General features: G+C 36.1%; 1 protein-coding gene across 1 annotated transcript in view; it reads left to right on the top strand.

The window, feature by feature from the left end:
- The window catches only part of GAP43 (growth associated protein 43), a 72,474-nt gene extending 55,708 nt beyond the window's left edge, over positions 1-16,766 (top strand). The window contains exon 3 of the mRNA XM_014064220.2: positions 16,036-16,766. Within this exon, the coding sequence (XP_013919695.1) occupies positions 16,036-16,124 (89 nt within the window). The 3' untranslated portion in view covers positions 16,125-16,766. The remainder of the gene's footprint in view (positions 1-16,035) is intronic.
- Positions 16,767-23,928: the final 7,162 nt, after the last annotated feature.

The raw sequence follows: 23,928 nt of genomic DNA, 5'->3' as shown, positions 1-23,928 counted from the left end.
ATTATTATCTCTCTCTCTCTCACACACACACATTACATATCCTGAGATATCGGGTTCGTGAAATCTGAGATGGAATTATTATTATTTTTAGATCAGAAGCAAAAGTCTATATACAAGTATACTTATGCTTTTGATCTAAAACAATATTTCTCTGCTGGGTTTCCCCAACCTGGGATCCCACAGTTATAATGGAAGCCTGAGAATTCCAAATCAATTGGGTCAAACCAAAAAGCTCAGCACATCTGGAAAGTGTTATCGTCAATTTGTAGGAGGAGTTTGACAAATACAATTTTCTCCATTCAATTACTCTAGTAACCAAAAGTGCATTTCTACTCTATATTGTTGTATCATTTACCAACAAAGGAAACTTTTAACAGAGAAGTTAAATGACTATTTATTGTTATGTAAAAGTTATTTATAGAGTGAATGTTTTGTTGTTGAAATTGTAACTTTCACTGTGGTAGTTCAATTTTTTTTTTTTAAAAAAAATGAATTCGGTGACTTCAACAATCACCAAATTAAAATCAGGTGACATTTACATTTTAAAATACATGAAATCAGCAAGAAGTTTAAAAATTACTTTAGTTAGGCAATTATTTGTCTAGGACTATGTAATTGCTCTGAGACTCCACAATCCTATTTGTTGAAAATTCATGGTACTTTTCTGTCGCTCTGAAACAAAAACATTTAAAATAGACTTAGAGCACTTAAAAAAGATATTCCCAAAATATGAATGTTACATAATTGTCTCATCTCTTGAAAATTTCTAGACTTCCATAATATAAATGTGGCTGACTCTAGTCTACTAATACATTACCCCTACAATCTTGAAGGTTAAACCTCATATGTATTGTGTCTTATTAGATTTGATCTTGTTTTGCACGTCTAGCCAATTAGATTTTCCAAATAATCATGATAAATATCATAAATATACCACAGCGCAGTGCATAATGTGAACTTAATCAATATTTTTCATCTACTTTTGATGAGAATATGTTCTACTACTGCTACATAGGTGAGCTATCAGACTTAAAAGAACACTTTGAATTACTACCAAGTGCTAGTTTAGTTGCTCCTAAAATTATTTAAGGAAATGTAGAGCTTTAATGTCAGGATCACTGTGAGATGACATCTGCTGTCAGATGAACAACATATTTCTCTTTTGAAGAGTGACATTTGCTGTTAAGTTACTCCCACACAGGATTAACTGGTGAAAGAAAGCATATTACTGCTTTCATTTTAACCCGTGTTTACAGCAAAAAGCAAATGATTTGGAAATGAACTGGGTTTTTTTCATGAACATGAAAGTATATGTTTTTGTTTAGAAAACTTGTTGAAGGCAGAACTCATTGTAAAAATGAATATATATATATATATATATATGCTTGATCAGCGTATAATAAATCTGCCCTTATCCACGATGTGGATGAAGGTGCCAGCCTGGCATGCTGAGACCTAGGTGGCCCAATGGGGATGGCATATCTCAGAAATATGCCCACCTGTTTCACATTTGGCACCAGGGACCTCAGGGAAGGGAGTTAAATTGTCATTCATGAATAATCAAGAGCGCTTGGAGATTCTGCTCCACAGACAATTGGATGTGAGTCTCTTGCTTAAATTAGACCTTCAGAAACAGTTGGGCTATTGCTGGCTTACCATCCTTCCTGGTAACTAGCATCCTCCCTGCTTGAGCTGCAGTATTCCTTTGCCATTTTGGTAGTTGAGGGTAATGATCCTGGAAGACTTTAACCTACTAGTGATGTTAAAGGCAGGACAACTCAGGAGGTCGAGGCTTCTATCAATCTGTCCCAAATGATAGATGGCTGAGACATTCCAGAAGTTTCACAATTAATCTTTTTGTCTTGAGACAGTTGCAGTGGGCTCTAATGTTGGAGGACATCACCATCAGTCTATGGACATAGATGGATCACTTTTGGGTTGTTCTCTGAGTCATTGGGACCACCTACTTTCACAAGGAGAGAGGCCTTTTTTGAGTGGCCCAGGCCATGTATGGACCATGTTGGCTTCCAGAAAAAGAAGACACTCTGGCAAAGGCTTTAGCTGCAGCCTTTAACATGCATGTGATAGAGACCCTGGACTGGATTGCTTCCATGAGCATCTCTCTGCACTAATCTTGGGTGCTTCTTGGTTAATTGAGGTCCAGAAAGTGAAATGTCATAAGTGACACCTAGACCATCTAAGAGGAATCCAACTGAAATTCATTAGACCAGTGTTTACCATGGTACTGTTCAAGAAATTAAGTGGTATGTCCCAGTGTATATAATAGGGTGGTATTTCCTGATATAGTAACTGCCGGACATACAATTTGTGCAAAATGCTACTGCCAATTTGTTGGCAGGGACTGATCCAGTGTCTCCAACTTTTGATTCATCTGTATTGGCTACCTGTTTATTTATTTTCACTTTAGAGTACTACCTATTTTTTAAAATCTCTATCTGGAAATCTTCTGTTCATGTTTTTACTGTATGAGTAATTCAGTATACCATGAAATTCTGTTTATTGTGTTGAGCCACCACTATGAGCAAGTCCTTTTCAAGAATAATTGCAGCTTATATTATATCCTTCTTGGAGACTCTCTAGTCTGAACACCCAAAGTTTTCAGACATTAAACAGAAACCTGATTTATAAAAAGTCTAAGAACTAATGATTTTAAAAATAGTTATTGCTACTTTGATGCTACAACGTACACCTTTCCCTTCTTTTTAATTGCTGTTTTTAATTTAATGTTTATTTCATAAATGTATTTTATCCCTACTTACCTGTGTTGAATAGAATCAGCAGTTAGGCATACATTGATTTACAAGCTTAAAAAAGGTTTACTTTGAAATCAATTCCATTAGGTTTATGTAGTTTTCCCCCATATAGTTTGGGTGTAAATGTTGCTGTGATCATTGACACATTTGATACTATGCTCTTAACACAGTCAAAATTGTTTCCAAGTAGGCCATTTGTCAGCAAGGCTGCTAGGAAGCTCAGAAATAATCCATTGATTATATCTTTAGGTTTGAGCATCAGAAGGTTGTTATAACAATTGCACTGAAATCCTAAGCTGGCATCATTACCTTTGTCCTCTTTACTACAGACAGTAGCAACATGCTATCTTGAGATCATTAAAGAACTCATACTCAGTCTGGTAAAAATATTAAGAAATATAGAAGGGAAAATATTTTTATCACCTATCCCAGCATGTTATCTTTCCTTGATAGAGATCAATATAATTTTGGACTTGTGATGAAATCTATTTCTTCCAGTTTCTAGCAATAGCTTGTAGTTGGACTTCTAAATTCCAATAAATGGTTTGTCTACAAACACACAGATGACTATATAGCATATAATTATGGAAGACTATCATTGGAACCATTATTTGGAAGTCCCAGAAGTTTTTTTTTTTTACTGTCACGTAAATATCACATAAACGTTACCTGACAAATGTTGTTGAAATAAGCTTTTGTTAATAGTGTTAAATGTTATTTATTTATTATGCATTAATTGCCTTATATGTATGTTTGTTTGTTTTTATTTATATACCACCTGAATTCTTTTTACAAATAACTCAAGGCAGTGAACATATCCATCAAACCTTCCCCCTCCTATTTTTCCTGCAGCAATAACCTTGTGAGGGGAGTTGGGCTGAGGGAGAATTATTGGCCCAAGGGCATCCAGTTGGCCTTCATGGCTAAGGCAGAATTCACAGTTGCACACTTTTCTAGCCTGGTGCTTTAACCACTAGACCAGGGGTGTCAAGCTCATGGTGTCATGTTGTCGTCACATGACGTAGCTCAATGTTTTCTCCCTTTGTGGAGCTGGGATGGGCATAGCCTGCACATGAGGCATCCGGCCCATGGGCCGCCAGTTTGACACTCCTGCACTAGACCAAACTGGCTTAATTTACATACAGCTAATATACAACATTTCTATAAATATTTGATAAATTCAGCATTGAAAACAGCAAAAGAAATTCACTAGAAACCAATATGGTAGTGGTTCCCAAACTTGGCAACTTTAAGAATTGTGGACTTCAACTCCCAGAATTCTCCAGCCAGCAGAGCTGGCTTGAGAATTCTGGGAGTTGAAGTCCACAAGTCTTAAAGTTGCCAAGTTTGGGAACCACTGTAATATGGGATAACCAAAGTAATTATTATATTTTAAAGTAACCTTTACCTCCATTAAATTTTTAAGATGTAAACTGGCAATAGTACAAAAGGTTGAAAAGTCTGCAAGGGTCTATTGCTTTAAAAAAATGGGCAGAGGCAGAACTATTTAAAAAGGGTTTTCATTAACTTTTCATTGAAAAGCTGGGCAGGAAAACTTCCTCCAACCTAATTTTGGACATCATTCACAACTATATAGAAGTCCTATTCATTCTGTATCAAGATTTGCTAATATTGACAAATTGAAATTTGATTCAAGTGTGTGGAAAGAGGACAGTGCTATATTGGATTAAAAATAATCTCCATGTCTCCAAGTTAGCTCAAATACTTACAGTTTTCAAACACAATCTAGAATTTAAAAATAATCATGTCAAATGGCTAGAAAATAAAATAAAAAATCCGTATAAAGCAAGCACATGTGGTAGAAATAGTTTTTCAAGGTCTCGTACAAGCTGCATTATTTTGCCATCTGCCAGATGTCAGCCCACAGCTGGAAACATATCTAGACTTATATAGTCATGCTGTGAAAAATAGTTCACAGCTGTGGTTTTGATAAAATCAGAACCAGACTTGGTAGGAATCTCCCGCAGGTGCTTCTAGTAGAACAACACATCATTAGGAGTCCATAACCCATTATATCTCTATGCATCTATTTTGAATCAGAAGCCATCTTGGCATAATTTTAATCTTCTTTGGGATTTTCCTGTCTCCTCCAAGAGGACATTATACAGATCATTCTTTCAAACATTGAAGAGTGGCTGAGCTTGTCGATCAGAAAGGTTGGCAGTTCGAATCCCTAGCCCCGCGCAATAGAGTGAGCCCCCATTACTTGTCCCACCTTCTGCCAATCTAGCAGTTCGAAAGGACGTAAAAATGCAAGTAGAAAAATACGGACCACCTTTGGTGGGAAAGTAACAATGGTCTGTGCACCTTTTGTGTTTAGTCATGCCGGCCATATGACCACAGAGATGTTTTTGGACAGCGCTCTTTGGCTTTAAAATGGAGATGAGCACCACTCCCTAGAGTTGGGAACGATTAGCACATATGTGCTAGGGGAACCTTTACCTTTACCTGATGTTCTGATTAGTATCTGCATGTGTTCGAAGAGTAAAACTTGCTGTTTTGACATTTGTTCTCCTACAGAAGACATCTGATTAAAATGTGTTGGGACTTCCAGAAAACAATCTTCCTACTATTTTCAAATCTTCTGGCTCCCTCCCCCCTTTTTAAAAAACAATAATTTTGATATTTGATTAATATCCGCTAGAGTTTTGTTTTGAATATTTTTAAAAGTAAAACTTTGAAGATGAAGGAAACGTTTTGGGATACCAGTAATCCTTGACTTACCACCACAAATGAAACCAAAATTTCCATTGCTAAAAAAGGCAATGGCTAACCGAGTCATGATTTTATGACCTTTTGCCAGAGTTGTAAAGCAAATCAATGCAATCATTAAGTGAATCATGCAGTCCTTAAGTGATTCCCCATGGACCTTGCTTTCTGGAAACTGTCTGGGAAGATCACAAATGGCAGTCACATGAGCCTTTGGCACTGCAATTGTCCTAAATATGTCCTGGTTGCCGAGTGCCTGACTATTCATCACATGACTAGGGATGCCGTAAAAGTTGTAAATGGGCAGCCATTTGTAAGTCGTGTGTGTCGTTTTAACTCTAAACAGTCATTAAAGAAATGACTGTAAGGCAAAGACTAGCTATCATATATATATATATATATATATATATATATATATATATATATATATATATATATATATATATATATATATATATATATATATATATATATATATATATATATATATATATATATATATATATATATCTTTTGATATATCTAGAATATGTAACATTTCAAAGCTCTGTCTGTCTATAACCATAATCTATCTGACTATAACTAACTAATTTGGACCATTTACAAAAAATGATGTAATGTAGAATAATACCCAAAAAGTAATATTTTTTTTCAGATTGAGATTGTGACATTTTAAAATCATTCTTTCTGGTTACCTGTTTCAGTGAATATTTAAATACCTATTATTTATGCCTATCTCCTGGGGAGTTATTATTTGTACATATGTACTTGGAGTGCATGTTCAATTGCATTTTCTTCAGTGCGGTTATATAAATGTGTTATATCCATCATCCACAATTAGATTTACTGATCAATGACTCCAGTATGGGGCAAGCCCTACCACTAAGCAAAGTGTTATGACTGGCTCAGCAGCAAAGGCAATATAGGAGAATATAATTATGGTCGCTGCTGACAGTTCGGCACTTTCACACCATTGGCATCTCCACGCCCCCCACCCCCCAATGCTCACAAAGCTCAGTCTGACCTTCAATTGTCTTCACTTTTGGTGACCTTGGAATACAGATAACACTATTACCTAATCCCTTCTAACTTTCCAATTGTCCTAGAGAAAAGTACAAGAATGTCATCCAGTCAGTATCGATTCCTAGAGGTGCCCCCCTCCAGTCACAAAGTAACACCAGTGACTTTGTGTGTGCTTTGCTACCTTTCATCAAATGCATTTAACTTGCGTCCTTTCCCGACAATAAGCTGCAACACTTAAATAATAATAGCATGCCAGAAAATTTGTAAGGAGACACTTTTCGCATGTTATTGAAGCTAGGTTGTGGAGAGTGGAAATAAAGGATATGCTTCATAAAGAGGAAACTAAGCCTCTTTGTGTTTGGGAAGAAGAAGACAGAAATGGCTGTTTTAGCCTAGAAGTAAAAGTTTAAGTGAAGAAACTGGATTTCCTAACAAGTTAATTAAACCTACAGTAATCAAAATAAAAATGCCAGGTGTGCAGCAATGTCAGTAAACTAAACCAAATTAAAAAATAAACCAAATTAGCTCAAAAATAGTAGATTAAGATTAGTCAACCTGAAAGCAATCCAGAAGTGATGTAAAACACGAATGTGTTGAAAATTCTGTTTCATAGCCACTGTTGAAATAAGTTTAAGTAACTAGTGTTGTTTATTATACATGAAATTGGAGGTGTGTTCCTTTTACTCTTCATCTCAGTTAGAAAATGTTCTCAGAAGTCTTGCTCAAGAAGGAAAGATAAAGGACCATCCCACAAAGGCAGTCTCTTTTGTGTCTGGGTTGCCACAGAAAGTCAATTTTGTATTTCTTCATTAATCATCTTTCTCCATGCTGCTTAGTGAATTGATTGAAATTTCTGATCAATAGCATTAAGAAGTGGTTAGGCTGAGAAGAAGGATGGGCTGGCATACTTCATAAAGATGGTTACTTCTACAGTGTACAATTGAAGTGAAATTTGGTATAATCTGAGGCTTTGAGAGGAATGGACAAAGTCATGCAAGATAATTTTGGAGGCTATTTCCTACCTCTAACTAGATCAGAAGTGGTATTCAGCTGGTTTCGACTGGTTCTGGTGAACTGGTAGCTCCGATGATCAGTTAGCCCCACCCTCCCACCCCTGTTGTGTCCTGTCCTTTATTTCCTGCTTTCTAGCTCATCTCAGTCACACGGCACAGCTGATTTCCCTCCCCCAGCTGTTTTACTTACCATTGCTGACTTGAGAGGTAAGCAACAGCTGAGCTTCTAAATGCTCCATTTTCAGTGCTGTGCACGGATGCAAAGCGTGTGTGCATGTGAAGTGCGCGCTCACTGAACCAGTTGTTAAACTGGCAGCATCCCACCACTGAATTAGGTGCAATGTATTATAAATAGTAAATACTTTCACTGTAGTGAAAGTAATATCCATTTTCCTTTCTGTGCTTGTAAACAGTGTAACTGGTTGGCTATTGGCTACTGTGACTAAATTCTGGGCTAAATAGGCCAATAGCTTAATCTAACAAATATTCTTATTTGTTCTTTTATATCCCGATTCTTAATGTATGAGAATAACAAATTGTGTTTTGGTGTCTTACCTGAACTACTGCTCTTGTTATGCTGCTGTGCATCTCACTCCACCCCATTGCATTTGCATGCTTTCACCTACCTGCTGGGTGAACTAAAATACGAGTCTTGATGAAATTTGCTTTCAAGATGACAGCACCACAGTCGCTGAGAGAGGGGTGTTATTTTTCTTCACAATTGAGGAACAAATGGAAAGAGGGAGAGACTGGCGTTCATCAGGGAGAGACTTCCCCCTGAATAGCACTAAATGCACCTGACAGTCTGCCATTTCCACCTCCCTTGAGTGTTTCTTTCAGTACAATTAAGGTGTCTGCTGATGGAAGAAGCTTGATGGTACTGGTGAATGAGCACTCAGCGTAGGGAGGGGGCAGGAAGCATTCAGAAATGAGCAGTGAAGCATTTCCCCAATATTTTGCTCAGCTGTCAGGCTCTGTACTGCAAGTGGCTTTGGAAGCAGATGGGTGAAACTACCATTCCCACATTCCCAGAAACTGAATATTATTGTAACAGGGATGAGGCTCTGTATTTATAAATAACATCTTTCTCCCTTCCCCTGTCCCTGTCTCTGTCCCCCTCCCTCTCTCACACCCACACCCCACCCCTTTGAGTGATGTCTCTGGAGAGGCATTACTGCTTCTGCTCATCAGCCAAAGTTGGAGGATTTCCATGGCAACAAGGCAGCTGGTGTCTAGACATAGGCAAAATGCCTGGCAATGTTGCTCTCATTGTGCTTTCCCGACCCTTTACATACAGCACATGTCTGCATTGCCACCTCTTTCCTTTCTATTTACTACACATATACATGTATGGAGATTCCATTCCACAGGTTTCAAAAGAGGAAAGTGGGAAGGGAAAGAATCTGAAACAAACCAACTGTTCACATTAGGGAAGCAGGGAGATGGGTGCTTGGATGAGTTTGTAAAAGAGTGTGTAAATGGGTTAGAAAATGACAGGCATCTATTAGGATAGCGCAAAAAAGGTACACTTTCTCTCATTTGTATTCTAAGAAATGTGATAACAACTCTGTGTGCAAGATAACTGAATTCCATTTTCTGTCTTTGAAAATAATGGAATAATGCTATAGTGAAATATTTTTTAAGGTAAAGTTTCCGACTGATGGTCTTTCTTTTATCTTTAAACTTTGAAAGAAAAATGTTAACACAATGATTGGCTGATAATTTGCCTTTCATATCATTATGAAAAACCACACTGATTGGGGTGTGGATTTTGTTTTGTTTATCAAATCTTTTTGAAAAGCTTTGTTTTGCAAATATCTAGCAATTAGGGAAGACTCAATGGTCTTCATCACAAATTGAAGGTCACCATTATGTATGTTTTATACATAAGCTGTGATGTTAAAAGAATAATGTGTCAGCTTTTTACAAGTGGGAACTTTTCCCAATACCTGGAAAAGAGGAGAGGGAATATTTTTTCACTTTAATTTAGAAGGTAGGATAAGTTAGCAATTTCTACCAATGGGAGAATGGTCCCAGCATCTTCTGCAATGCTAAGTTGCAAACACCAGATAAAATGGTACAAGCTATAAATAAATAAAATTAGTTTTCCAATTATTTATGTACAGGTTTTTGAATGAACACAAAAAATATTTTCCAACAATTTTGTCAGCTCTACAAATTCACTATGGTTTCAAATTTGTGGTATAATCCATCGAATTTGTTCTACTTCCATAGTGGCATGGAAGTTTATATTCTTTGCCCAAGATTATCGTAATAGCATTAATCTAAAATTCTTCTCATGAATTCACACAATATTATCTTTTCTTATCAATATATGATCATTCTTAAAGTGCCATGACTCCATACAAATATGTGAGAATAATTTGTTGCATTGCTTTTAGAGAAGGGTTGGGCAATAAGGCCCCTTTTATCACTTGTGGACTTCAACTCCCAGAATTCCTGAACCAGCCATAAAATCATAAAGGGCCATCATTCCCCACCTCTGTCTTAGAGTTTTAAAACCTTTTCCATTATGTGGGACAAATAAAGATAGTGAGAAGACACTACAGTGTTTTTCCAGAATTTGTACATGAAAAAATGGTAAAATAATACATTTATGGAAAATATATAATTAGATTATATAAAAATAAGATTAGATAAAATAGGCATTAAAATATAATAAATAAGTTAAGAATATCTGAATGAATATCTCACCCTCATATTTTTTATCTCCCCTTCCAACTTCAGAATTTTTGCAAAAGAGGTAATATTTAAGATGGTATTGTACTTTAAAAATGAGGTGGAGGGATACAACCTTTTTCCAGGTCATTTTTAGAATGCCCTGCCTCCCTATGGAATGTGCAACCTAGGAGGCTTCATTTGTCCATAAATTAACTGTTATAATTAGTGCCAATCAGGTTGATTTTTCCCTTAGTACTTCAGTTTGATGTAAAAAGAATTTGATTTTGAAATTTCTTTCAAAGTATAATATATTTATGAAGGGTGTGTGTGTCAGAGGTGGGTTGATCCCAGTTTGGCCCAGATCGGGTGAACCAGTTGTAATGCTGGCGGGAGGCTCCACCCAACCGCCCGGACGCTTCTGCCCATGCACAGAAGCATTGTGCGCACATGGAGTGTGGCTGAGCCGGTAGTAAAAAAATAGGAAACCCACCACTCTGTGTGTGTGTGTGTGTGTGCATGCGCACGTGCGTGCGCATACACACACATACACACACATAGTAGTACCAAGAACAAAATGTTCACTTAGTTACAAGCTGACTGAAGTTGAAGAAAAGTAGATGAATATTATGTCTTTTATTGAACAATTATCAGCAGTCTATAGCCTCTGTGGCTTTCTATAATTCATATGAATCTCATGGAAAGATTATGGGGAAACTCTTCCTATTACAGGATATGTTTTCCCCAATCAGAATGTGCAGTAAGCCAGGAGGTCTTTAGATTGGTGGAAAACATCTCTAGCACAGCATCTAATTCTTCTTTCCAATCAAAAAATGAAATAAGCACAAAAACCCAAGCACTCCAAAATAACTTCTTTCTTAGGGACCCTCCCCCCTGAAAATGTGCACAGCAGGTTTTGCTATGGAATTGCTTAAACGATCTTTGCAAGAAATAATTGGGCTAAATTGGGATGTTTTGCAAGAGCATGTATTGTATCCTGTCTGAGGAAGAAATATACATTTAAATGAATAAATAATAGGTCTGCTTTCTTTTCCAATAGGAGTAATAGGCCTGTCTTTCTCGGGCAAAACTTTTGTTTAACTACTCATAGCGAAAAGCAACACATCTTTGCAAGACACTTGCATGGTAAAATGCTGAGCAACAGATTTTCTTAGAAACCAAGTGCAGATTCTAAGTGCAGATAGAGAAAGTGAGTGTAAGACAATTGTCTACTTACTTAATAATCTGAACAAAAGTCAGGAGAGAGAAATGCCAATCAAGAAGTTGATGCTGAATGTTAAAGAAATTGTTATAGTTGTTTCCGAATGAATGAGGTCAGCTGTAAATGTGAAAACAATTTACAAACAAAGCTTCCTATTATACAGAGTCCATAGAGCTACAAATGATTTTTTAATTTTTTTTTATGTACTGCCATTATGTTCAATCATTCTAAAGTCACCACAAATGTAAAGCCAAGGCCAAAAGCCATCAGCCTTCAAAAAGAAAGAATGGGAATGTAACAAAGGCAGTGTGTCGTTGTCTATTCCAATTTAATTAATCCAAGAAAGACAAAAAGAACTGGGCAGATCCCAGGAGACTGTCTTTTACCGGAAATCCATTTAACCTAATTTCAGCAGTGTAAGGCAGTAGAAGCACTTGGAGCGGAGCCTATAAACCATTAACATATAATGTGGTTGGAGTCAATTGAGAAAGCTGCCCTTTCTGGAAACAAAATTGCCCATCTTGGTTTTCAAACAACCACATTTATATTCATAGCTGTGATTCATTCAGTAATAAATGCTTATCCACAATAACCTTGCCTTTCAAAAGAACCACGTAGTGCGGAAGTAGTAGTCATTCTCAAGAAACTGTGCTAGTTTATACCTACTCAAGGTCTGTTCTATACAGCGACCCACATATGTTGAAGAGAGCATATCAGCATTTAGAACTCAATTTTAAATTTTATATATTTGAAAGCATGACAGCTGTATGGAGCTTTACTTATGGTATGCTTAATACAGTTTTGATAGTATTCTAAGTATAGAAGTCTCGGCAATTAGAAATAAATACTTCACTTAAATATAGATTGCTGAGATGTTTAGAGGAAAAACTAGTAAAACAGGTAAAGAACAGAAACAAAATTTCTTGTAATTTACGGTATTTACAGACAACTTTGTATATTAAAATCGTATATTAAACAATGCAGAACAAAATGTTTTGGGGATGTCTACGTTCGAACTGAATTTCAAATAGTTTTTATAGGCTATTATCATATTTATTATTTCCAAAGTGAAATTTAGGGAGGCTAAGTTTAGCAAAAATATAAAAATTCAAAAACTTGAGTATATGCTTCAAATGGATTTCATATAGATTTTAAGATAATTTATAGCAATAGCAATAGCAGTTAGACTTATATACTGCTTCATAGGGCTTTCAGCTCTCTCTAAGCGGTTTACACAGTCAGCATATTGCCCCCAACAATCCGGGTCCTCATTTTACCCACCTTGGAAGGATGGAAGGCTGAGTCAACGTTGAGCCGGTGAGATTTGAACAGCCGAACTGCAGAACTGCAGTCAGCTGAAGTAGCCTGCAGTGCTGCACTCTAACCACTGCGCCACCTCGGCTCTCTAGCTGAGCTGGAACAAATTAAGTCCCTTAGTTCAAAGATTTCTTCCCAATTCAAATTCATTGAACTGATAAGATTATTCTAAATCAGAATACATTTTCCAGGTTATTCTTCACCTTGTTTTTCTTATATTTTTCTCTAGAAAATTATATGCTAATTGAAGAATTTATTTGAAAAGGCTAGCCTTAAGGTTCCCTTAAATTTTAATAGCTGCAATGTAATTAATTTAGTATAAAAATCACCCTGGTTTCACGGTCTTTTGAAAAACACATAAGCATAAAAGAGAACAATTAAATTTGATTTATAAGAGACATTTCATTAATCCATCTAGCCCAACATTCCAACATTGACTGGAAGCATCTGTGCAGGAATCCAGATATCTGAGAATATTACTTTTTTAAAAATATTTTTTTTATTTTCAAACAAACACAAACACACAAAACATATAACATAAAAACCTCTTCAACTGCGTACAGTGTGTCGATTGGTTACAAGGTCTTTCTGCATCCTTTCCATAGTCATCACAAGCTTTATCAAAAATCACATATTGTCAATCAAATATCTTTGTATACATTATTATACTTCATTTGTTTGATTATCACTATTGTTTCTCCATTTTAAACAAGGTATTCTAAATATGTATCCATTTATATTATAATGATTCATTATATTATCTTCAATATATCCATTAATAAAGATTTTTTATATCCTATTCTATTCTATTATTTTAGCATTGATATCATTCTCTAATAATGTTCAATTCCATGTTTTTTCCATTATTAGTATCATCAATCTAATATACATGTATACAAATTGTTATAATTGTTAAGAATCCATTAAGCATAGCTATTATTACATCCTTTTTATATGAGGCATGTTAAATTTGAAGTAAATTTATATTATGGCATTTTATTACATCATCCTGAAATCATCCAATGATATTACATCTTTATATTCTATTCTATATAGAATTATTTATCTTTTATAAAAAGACTTTTCATCATCTCCATATCCTCACTTACAGTATTGTATAAAATTTCATATTATCAATTTAGTATATATAAATGCTTTATTATCATTATTGATCATTTATTTGACTATAGCTATTATTACTTTGTCTTATACATAGTACTCAAAATTTAACTACATTTAACAAGTTTTATTGTGACATTTCATTTCATCATCCTGTATCTTTCCAGAAATAGTGTAGTCCAATATCTCTTGCCATTTGTAAAGTCTATATTCGGTTTTCTTGGTAAGTCTTATGTGAACTTCTCTTGACAACTTATTGTTCATTGCATATCTTATAAGGATTTGAAACCCTCTATCTGCTCCTTTCATCAGCTTGACTTTTGTTATCATTGGCGCTTCTGCCGAAATTACTCTCATTGTTTCTGCCAAATTTTATCCCCTTCATCTATTTTTTGACATCTATCTCTCCTTTCTATATTTCACACTTGTCATTTCCCTCCACTCTCAATTTGCTGTCAGTGTCAACAATTTTCTTATCACTTTCGTATGTCTCTCTGGTTTTTTTTAACTCTTTCCTCAAATTTCAACATTGTTTTAAAAGTATTCTCAACTCTTCCCTCCGTACTTTCTGTATTTTGATCTATAATTTCAAGTTTCTTGTCAATTCTCTCTGTGGGTATTAAAACTTTTTGAACTTCTAACATAATTCTTTGCAATGTTAGTTCCTTTTCTTCTTCATATTGTGCCATTTTTCCAGGTTATAAACACTGCCACTAAAACATTCAAGGCTTTTGCTAGGTTTCAAATAACTTCAGTGACGTTTTTCAGGTCAAAGCTTTCTCTTTCCTTCAAAGGAACACTGTATAAACAAAATGTTTTCCACTGACCCTTTCAGTAAACAAAGCCAATAGCTTTGTAATATCAGATGCTGCCAAGTCTCTAGCCTCTAGAGGGCAGTGTTACATCTTTTCCCTCTGTTTTTGCCTCTCTCTCTAAGCTCTGAACTCTGAAAGAGGAGAAAAAATTGTTTAAAGATTATGATCCGGACAAGACTTGTGAGGAAAGAGACTTTTAATCCACGAATACAAAAAATGGGAAAAGTATAGAGGAAGAAGGAAAATAAAAGACCAGTCTAGTTTAAAAGTAAGAGGCATTTATAAAAAGTCCATCCATAGAAAACAAACAAAATTAAAGTGGAAAAGATAACATGATAAGTTTTAAACCAGGGTTAATTCACCGCTTGCTTTCTTCTGTCTTCAATTTTATTTTAACTCTATGTCTTTGGGTTTTCTCTTCTCTAATAATAAAGACTTTCTCACCATTTCGACACACTGTCTCTCCTGTTATGTTTCCATTTCAGGGGTCTGTCCCAACCTTCTGTAGCCATTTTGGCTGCTTCTCTTGTAGCTGGCAAAAAGAGCTTTCTCCTGAATCAATCAGGGACTTTGCAATGTCCCTGAGATCAGCAGGACATGCTCTTCTCTATCACCATTCCTTCAGAATGGTTTAGATCCAAAAAGGACCGTCCAGCACCAGAGATATCAACAGCAATCCTGGAGCCCCAAGATTGCATGTCGTGTTGTTGCGATGTCAAGACCCGCCTTTGGAGTTTTACTTATCCTTAATCCTTGTTCTTATCCATCATATTGATAACTGTTGGAAAGAAATGCAAGATAATTTCCCTGGAGGCAATAATTTACAGACCTGTGGCTCTTTGCATGGGAAAAAAAGAGTAGGAAGAGTGCCAATCAAGGTAAAATGGAATTTACCTACCAATGGTGAAAATTCGAGAGCTCAGGTAACTTTTCAGATTCCACATAACACAGGGTTCAACAGCTTGCATTGGTTGCAAAGTTGCATTCTTTTACAGGCGATCTCAGGACTGCATTTGAAAGTTATGTACTACAAAGATTGTTTGAAAATGATACTAAGCTTTCTGAGTGAAAGAACTGATACTGCGATTGTGACCAAGGTTTCATACTCCCACTTTGTCCTTCAAACCCTTTCTCCACTCACCCAATATACAAAAAAAAAGACCTGCAATTTGTCTTCAGCTCAGTTTAGTGATCACAAAAGCAATGCTGTTAAGACTATGTACAACCCTGGGAAATTGTTTAGTTTGTACTCTGCAAAACTATTTCCAATATTTTTAAATAACGAAACTATAAAATTCTGTCCATACACTTCCTTGACAATTTTATTTATCTATACTTCTTAGATGCTGTAGAAGAAACCAAACCATCTGAAAGTGCCCTGCAGGAAGAAGTGAAAGAAGATGAGAGCAAGGCGGACCAAGAAAATGCCTGAACATTAAGAAATGACTTCCTCTTGCCCTTCCCCCCCTCCTTTTTCCTGTATCTTCCCTCCCTTCCTGGTTTCAATCTTCTCCCTCTTTACCTGTAAATCTGTCTGTCCCCCTTGTCCCTTTCTGCCCCCTTCCACCTCTATTCTCTCTGTGTGGCAAACATTTAAAGAAAAAAAAAGCAGGAAAAATCCCAGTCAAACAGTGTGGCTTAAACATTTTGTTTCTTGGTGTTGTTATGGCGAGTTTTTTGGTAATGATGATTCAATCATTTTGGGAAAATTCTTGCACTGTATCAGAATTGTTTGATCTGCGCGTGTGTGTGTGTGTGTTTGTCTGCCCACCACGAGTGCGCTCTTTCTCTCTCTCTCTCTCTCTCTCGCCTCCCCTTTTCTCTATTCCAAGTGTGTGTGCAATGTTATGTTCCTCTGAGGAGTCCAAACCTATTGAGTGAGTTAAGAGAGGGGAAAAAAAAGAACAAACATTTTTTTCTTTTCTCCCCATTTCAATGTGATGATGGAATGAACTATAGGAGACACAACAAACAAAGCAAAAAAAAAAGAGAGAAAAGGGAAAAACACAGAATGAGAATACAAGCCCAGTTTGTTTAATAAAATAAAATAAAGCAAATGTGCCAATTAGCGTAACTTGTGACTCCCGGCTCCTTTTTCAAATTGACAAATGATAATAAAGGAGAAGAAATATAATGATGTCACTGTGATGCATTTCTGTACCACCCCTTCCTCTCCCCCCCCCCATGCATTCTAATATATTTGATGAATAAAATGCTTTACAGAGGTTTTTAATACAATAGCTGGAGCCAATTATCCTATTGTTGTTAGTTGCAAAATCATGTCCGACCCATCACAACCTTATGAACAACGTTTCTCCAGGCCTTCCTGTCCTCTACTCTGGAGTCCATTTAAACTCACACTGACTGCTTCAGTGACTCTATCCAGCCACCTCATTCTCTGTTGTCCCCTTCTTCTTTTGCCCTCTTCTTTCCCAGCATTAGCCTCTTCTCCAGTGAGTCTTTCCTTCTCATTAGGTGGCCAAAGTATTGGAGTTTCATCTTCATGTTCTGACATTTTAAAGCACAGTCAGGGTTGATCTCCTCTAGGACTCACCAATTTGATCATCTTGCAGTCCAAGGGACTCACAGGAATCTTCTCCAGCACCATAGTTCAAAGGCCTCAATTCTTTAGTGCTCAGCCTTTCTTATGGACCAACTTTCACTGGTATAGGGTAGTTTTTGTAAAAGTGGGCACATAGGAAAGGCTACAAGAGTTCTCAATTAGATACATACATATTTTTGTTTGTAGTAGGATAAGTATTGTGCATTACTGCAGGAAGAATATATTTGTGTTTTGAGATACAGAACTATTTATGTAAAATGTGTCACGACAGGAGGAAGCTATTACTTAATTTAAAAGAAGTTTATGCCAATGTTACCAATCTCTCATTTCTAGTGTTTAATTGTGTTAATTTGATTTGTTCATCAAATCTTATATGAAGACATAGATAGCATATTTCAGTGTATGTTACCATAGGATAGAGTCTTATTTCTTTCTATGCTACGTAAAAAGATTGGCAGACTAATTCCTTACTGATTCCAAGAAAACAACATAGACATGTCCATGAAGTTATTGAAGAGCTAAACTGGACTTGAAAGAGACTTTACATTTTTTAAGCTATGTATATTTAAGATCACACCGCACTTGGATGATGATTTATGTATAGCCTAAATTTTGCTCCCTATTTTCAGATAAGGATTGGGAGAAAGACTCTTTAAGAGTACAGGTGTGTAGGGCATAGCAGGATATCCCTATAGAAGAATACTTGTGGTAATTATATGTATTCCTGAACTATTACCTTTTCTGCTTGTTAACTCAAAGATACTTCATATATTTTACAATGACCTTATTTTGAATTCATAGCCCTGATACCTAGGTTACTCCTTAGTGGGTCTCCACTCTACTACGAACTTCTGCATTATAGATTGTTAGGGACTCAATTTCAATGCATTGGATAAATTACTCAAGTTGATTAGTGGGTCAAACTATGGTAGTCCTCTAGATACTATTATATTCCAGATCCCATATGTTCCACTCCTTATAGCCAATGGTCAAGGGAGATAGGAATCGTAGTTTGGTATCAGGAGGAGCCACAGATCACTTGCTCCTGTTCTGAAGGGAGGATAAGGAAACCAAGAGGCAGTTCGTGATTATATTTCTACAGGTGTATAAGCTAGCATTGATGAATGTTACCTACTTTGGGTCTGCAAGAAAACAAGGGAGCTCTGAGAGCACCAAGGATCTCTCGTTCCATAGGTATCTCCTAATTCCATTTCACTTAATTATGGTTGTTGGGCATGTATATACCTGCAGCTATTGGGGCGGCTATGTTGAAATCTTTTGTGCAATTGCAATTCAAGGCTGGCAGTTCAAGCCCTTCCTCTGGAATTAACAACTTCTGTTCACCTATTAACTGATTGCATGTATACTTCTATCTCTTCAAATCCAATTTCAAGAAGAAAACAATTAGAACTAATTCAAGTAGTTTATGAGATCTAATGAACATACAAGCCGTAATAGTCAAATGTCACTCTTTTTTGGTTTATTTTTATTATGCTACATGGGATTTAACAAAATATCCAAATGACTACTAAATGATAATACAATTAGTTAAATTTAATGCTGATTGAGTTAACGATGCTCTACAAATGGGATCACTAATTCATGTAAGGGGATTTTGTAAGTATCAAGATATAGAAGGCTTCCATCTATGACCCCCAATTTCCTGCAATCAAAAATTTGGTTGACTCCCTTATACTATTTTAGTTTCAACAAATAAAAAGAGGTATACATTTATGCATGACTATGTGTTAAAAAGAGAAATACATTATTTTTACTTGATATATTTGCAGTAGTAGAAAAGGAAGAAGAAAAACAGATAAGCTCCATGGAAAGTTTTTAAAAATTGGGGAAAAAAACATCAGCAAAAAATTCTATAGGGCAGAATGCCGCCACCAGGAATTAAACACAAATCTAAAGGTAACTTTACATATATTCCTGAAGGTATACATTGCCCTCCACTGGAAAGATGTTGGGTTACAACAATGAGAAAAGGAAAGCTTTCATCTGGAACTGAAACATGAGCTGCTTTGAAACATGCAACGATTGATTAAACACATTGACCCCTACAGTTTAAAATCTTAGTTTTGTTAGCTGTTGAAAACATTTCCAGTGAATTAAAGACATTTAACACAATGGTAGAATATCTTCTATTAAAGCTTTGCTATCTTCATTGTAAATGTAGTGTCACCAACACTAATCAAAATCAAGCTCTGGGGAAATGTTCAAAAAATAAAAAAATAAACTCCTTCTAGTAAACTGTAAACTCTCAAATTGATATCCTTATTTGCAAATAGCTGCTATCTAGCTGAGGACTATCTCTTCTGACACATTTTTGTCAGAATTCATTATTGAACATGCAGCAGGACCAGCTTTTCTTATCTGATGAAACCTAACCACCTCAGGCATGTTTTTCTATCTGGTGTCTGCCATTCTTTTTATTAGCTGGAGAGCAAACAGTTTAATTGTATTGCCAGGAAAGCATTTTTAAGGTTTCTTCTGTTAAAGGGCTCTTTAAATGATCATAAATCCTCCAGGTAGTAGCCTTTTATTGGTCTGATTAATGTGACCAGATTGTTTCCAAGCCTTTTAATAGGTCTCATTCTCAATAATGCTGGAAACAATAGCCTCCGTGATCCAAAGTAATTGCATTATACGAACACCACATTTGATATGATAGGAGATAAACTGGTAAGCTCCATAACTGAAACATCAAAGAGGAGATGGTATCAGGAGAAAAAATTGTCTGGACTTTGGAAGGAAACACACTCATAAGGCCATGTTTGACAGTGCTTTTTAAATAGGACACTGTTTTAGTTGGGACTAAATGTGATCCTTTAGGCTTCTTCTTGTGGCTGTCTAGTAATGACTACTGAAAGCTGGCCACACATTACAATTCTGTTTATGACAGTCATAGGCCAGAGACCAGAACAAATAGAAACACTCACTAAATACCCAATTAAAAATTCTTAAATAAAATAATAAACAACAAATAAAATCTATAATAAAATCCAGTCTGTCAATTACACATGGTCCAACTATACTAAAATTACAATCCATGAAATCTGTGGCTGGTAGTCAGTTTAATACTAAAAGGGAAAGAGAATAAGCAGTGCAGAGTTTTCTACATTTATTGCATAAAATAGCTATGGTGGATTAGGTGTGTTTCTGATGAATCCCCAGTGCTTCTGTGCAGAATCTAGTCACCTGCATTATAGTTATGGACTGTTCATCCTTAAACAGCCACTGGAGATAAGCAGTGTTGGAATTGCCAGGATGTCTAGCAATTATTGAAAGAATGGGTTTTTTTAATCTCTCTGTAAAAGGAGCATTGAAGGTGTGTGTGACCAACACTCTCCATCTCTTCTGAGCCACAGAAACAGAGTCTTTCAGTCAAATGTATATTTTTATACTTGTGGTACAGGATGCCCGATGGAAGTGCATGGCACAGTGTGAGCAAAAACGCCTTCCAATGGTTTTCTGACTCCAACTGGCTAAGATAGCTGGCAGGAGTAACAACATGTCTAATGACCTGTTTCTGGTCTGGAGCCAGAAACAAAGGAGCTTTCCCTAAGTCCATTTGCCTTTCAATGTCCTCTACCCTTTGTCCCAAGGCTTATTTTGCTTGGTCGTAGTCCAACTTGAGTATTGAGGCCTGGGAGAAGCCTAGTTTGGCAAAGTTGGACTCAACAGCCTTGAACCCTGATGAGAAGAATTTGTCTTGGAGGATTAATGGAGCGAGGCCTTGCGGAAAGAAGTTAAGTTTTAGCCAGAGGCTTAAAGATGCCATACAGATTCTTGCTTCGATTTTTGTCAATCCTGTCTCCAAGCGCAGATATGAATTTGCGACACAATGCAGCATTTGGAGAATTGGTCTAATAATTTTGGATTGAACTTTTTCCAGTGGTGTGAAACACAAAGCTGATGGTCCAAGCAAGGTAAAGAAGCTGTGCTAGCAACTTGGCCAGAAGAAGTTTAATTGCAGCAGGAACATACTATTGTCCTTTTTGCGGAAAAAAATAAGTATGGCACTTGAATGTCATTTGAATTTGAAAATTTATGAAATATAAATTGAAATCTCAAAAACACGCATATCACCAAAGTAGTTAGTGCAAATTATAGATGTTATGTAAATTAATTGTATTTTTAATTACTTTAAAATTATTAAAAATAAAAATGTTGCCTTCTCTTCCAAATACAGTTATTGGACAAGATAAGGGGCTCTGTTAAATTAAAAATAGAATTACGCAATCATAGAAAATATTGTAAGGGTGAAAAAGATTCTTAAAGTCCAAAGTTTTCTCCAAAGTTTGGTAATCTATTACTACACCGTCCTGACAATAGGACCATCATTTTTTAAAAGTATTCCCGGTCAAGGAGAGTCAACCACTTCTCAAGGCATTCTGTCTATTGTTCAACATTTCCTAGTGTCCAATAGAATCTACCTGCTTATAATTTAGATCCTTATTTCTTTGCCCTAACTTATGGAACACCTCTTAACATTTCTGGCTTGTCTTTTGCATGACAGTCTTTCAGACAATCTCAAAAAGAACTATTATATTTTCTCCTGATCAAGATGATCCCCAGGACCTTGTTCATGCACTATACATCCAGCAGACAAAATTAATGTGGATATGCGGCACAGATGAAGTTTCCTAAGAGTGGTAGTAAGTGTAGTACTAAGTTATCTGTTACATTCTCAATTTTGTTAAGATACTGGATGTTTCAGTTCTGACGTAATTTTGAAGGTAAGTAAAATTCAGAGAGTGTTACTGTTTTCTGTATAAAAGAAAGCAAATATATCTCTTATTGTACTGATGAACATATTTTAAGTTTTATTACATAAACCAACAAAACTGGGAAATGGAGAAATCTGAAGACATTGAATACAGTGCACATAGCTCCATACATCTTATTCATTTATATACAAATTAAGATAAAATACAAGGAACTTATAGAACTGTAGTAAAACTTGCTTCCAATTTGAAAACATTTTATTGAGCATTCTGAAAGTAATCTAGCAGAAGAGACATGGAATATAACAACAAAATTTTATTCTAGATGTTGCACTTGGACAAGGTAAATTAATTTTGTAAGCATCGGAGACTTGAAAACTTTTCTGAATAAATATATTTGCACTTTTCAAATTTTGTTTGTTTTGTTTCACATCTTTCACTTGCAAACATTTTATATTATATATACTCACGTCAGTCAATGGCAAACTTCTTCTGAAATCTGTAGGGACCATTCCAGGCAATCACCAGGAGTCAACATTGACTTGAAGGCACTAACCCCAGTCCCCACAACAAAAACCCCCAGATAGTAGGCGTTAGATGCTAGATCCAAAACTATTTACAGCTTTGCTTTGTAAATTAACATCAGCATATTAGTTGTACATTCATCTCTAAGAAATGAATGTGCAACTAATGAAATATCACTATTATATTAAAGTTATTCTGTTTGGTTTTATGGCAGCATTTTTTTTTTTGTGGTTCTGGTTCTGGATTCTCTTCAAGTGCAGAAGTATGCAAAGCACATTGTAGTGAATCAGATAAGAAATTGCCAAAGTGAAAGTCACAATAGCCTGTGAAATCCTGTTAAAGAATTATTGTAGATAAATCTATATCTACATCAATAACTCTATGTGCTTCAAGTTTGCCAAAGTAGGATAAAGAAATATTCTTGCACAGCAAACTGGCTCAAAAACCTAATCCTGAACAGTTTGTTTATTTAGTACCCAGATCCTTCTATCTTGATGGCATTTCAGTCTTTCAGTCAGCATTTCACCTAAGTTGTTACTGTTTGCATACGTTGATCCTCCATGCTTTCTCTTATCTCTGATGACATCCTAAATATAAAATTATTGCACAAGCTTTATGATGGCTTCACAGAGATGCTAAACACCATAAAGGGCACAATGAATGTTTCTCGTTATCTGTATTTTGAAAGTAATATGATTGAAATGGGTTTGGACTGGGGGATACTACACAGGCTGATGTAGTATGATGTTTAATGTGCTGGACTGATGAGAGTCAGATTCACGTCTACCATTAGCAATGGAAATTCAGTGGATGACTTTGGACCAGTCTCTCTCCTTCAGTAAATGTAACTCACAGGTAAGTGGTTGTGGTGGCAGGGAGTGAGAGAGTGCTCCTTAAGCTCCTAAAAGGAAGTGGGACATAAATCTAGCACCTATTTCAGAAGTAATAGAAATAGCAATAGCAGTTAGACTTATATACCGCTTCATAGGGCTTTCACCCCTCTCTAAGCGGTTTACAGAGTCAGCATATTGCCCCCAACAACAATCCGGGTCCTCATTTTACCCACCTCGGAAGGATGGAAGGCTGAGTCAACCCTGAGCCGGTGAGATTTGAACAGCCGAACTGCAGAACTGCAGTCAGCTGAAGTAGCCTGCAGTGCTGCATTTAACCACTGTGCCACCTCGGCAGGGGTTAACAGGGTAGTTTCATCTAGTCTGTCAATAATACTGAACTTGGTAGCATTCAAAGAATCTGTAGGATATTTTTTTTACAGAGAAAATTGTGTAAATCACATTTATTTTAAAGAGACTCAGTCCCAACAGTTTTTTAAGACTGCAACCTAAAATATATCTCTGCTTAGGTAATTTGCATTGATATTCTTGTCCAATGAATCCTTCTCAATACAAAAATTATGT

Source organism: Thamnophis sirtalis, unplaced genomic scaffold (assembly GCF_051295495.1).
Source record: "Thamnophis sirtalis isolate CommonGarterSnake01/CBP01778 unplaced genomic scaffold, rThaSir2_p1.2 scaffold_8, whole genome shotgun sequence".
Taxonomy (NCBI): domain Eukaryota; kingdom Metazoa; phylum Chordata; class Lepidosauria; order Squamata; family Natricidae; genus Thamnophis; species Thamnophis sirtalis.
Note: the sequence above shows the minus strand (reverse complement) of the source record. Positions and strands in the feature narration are given on the sequence as shown.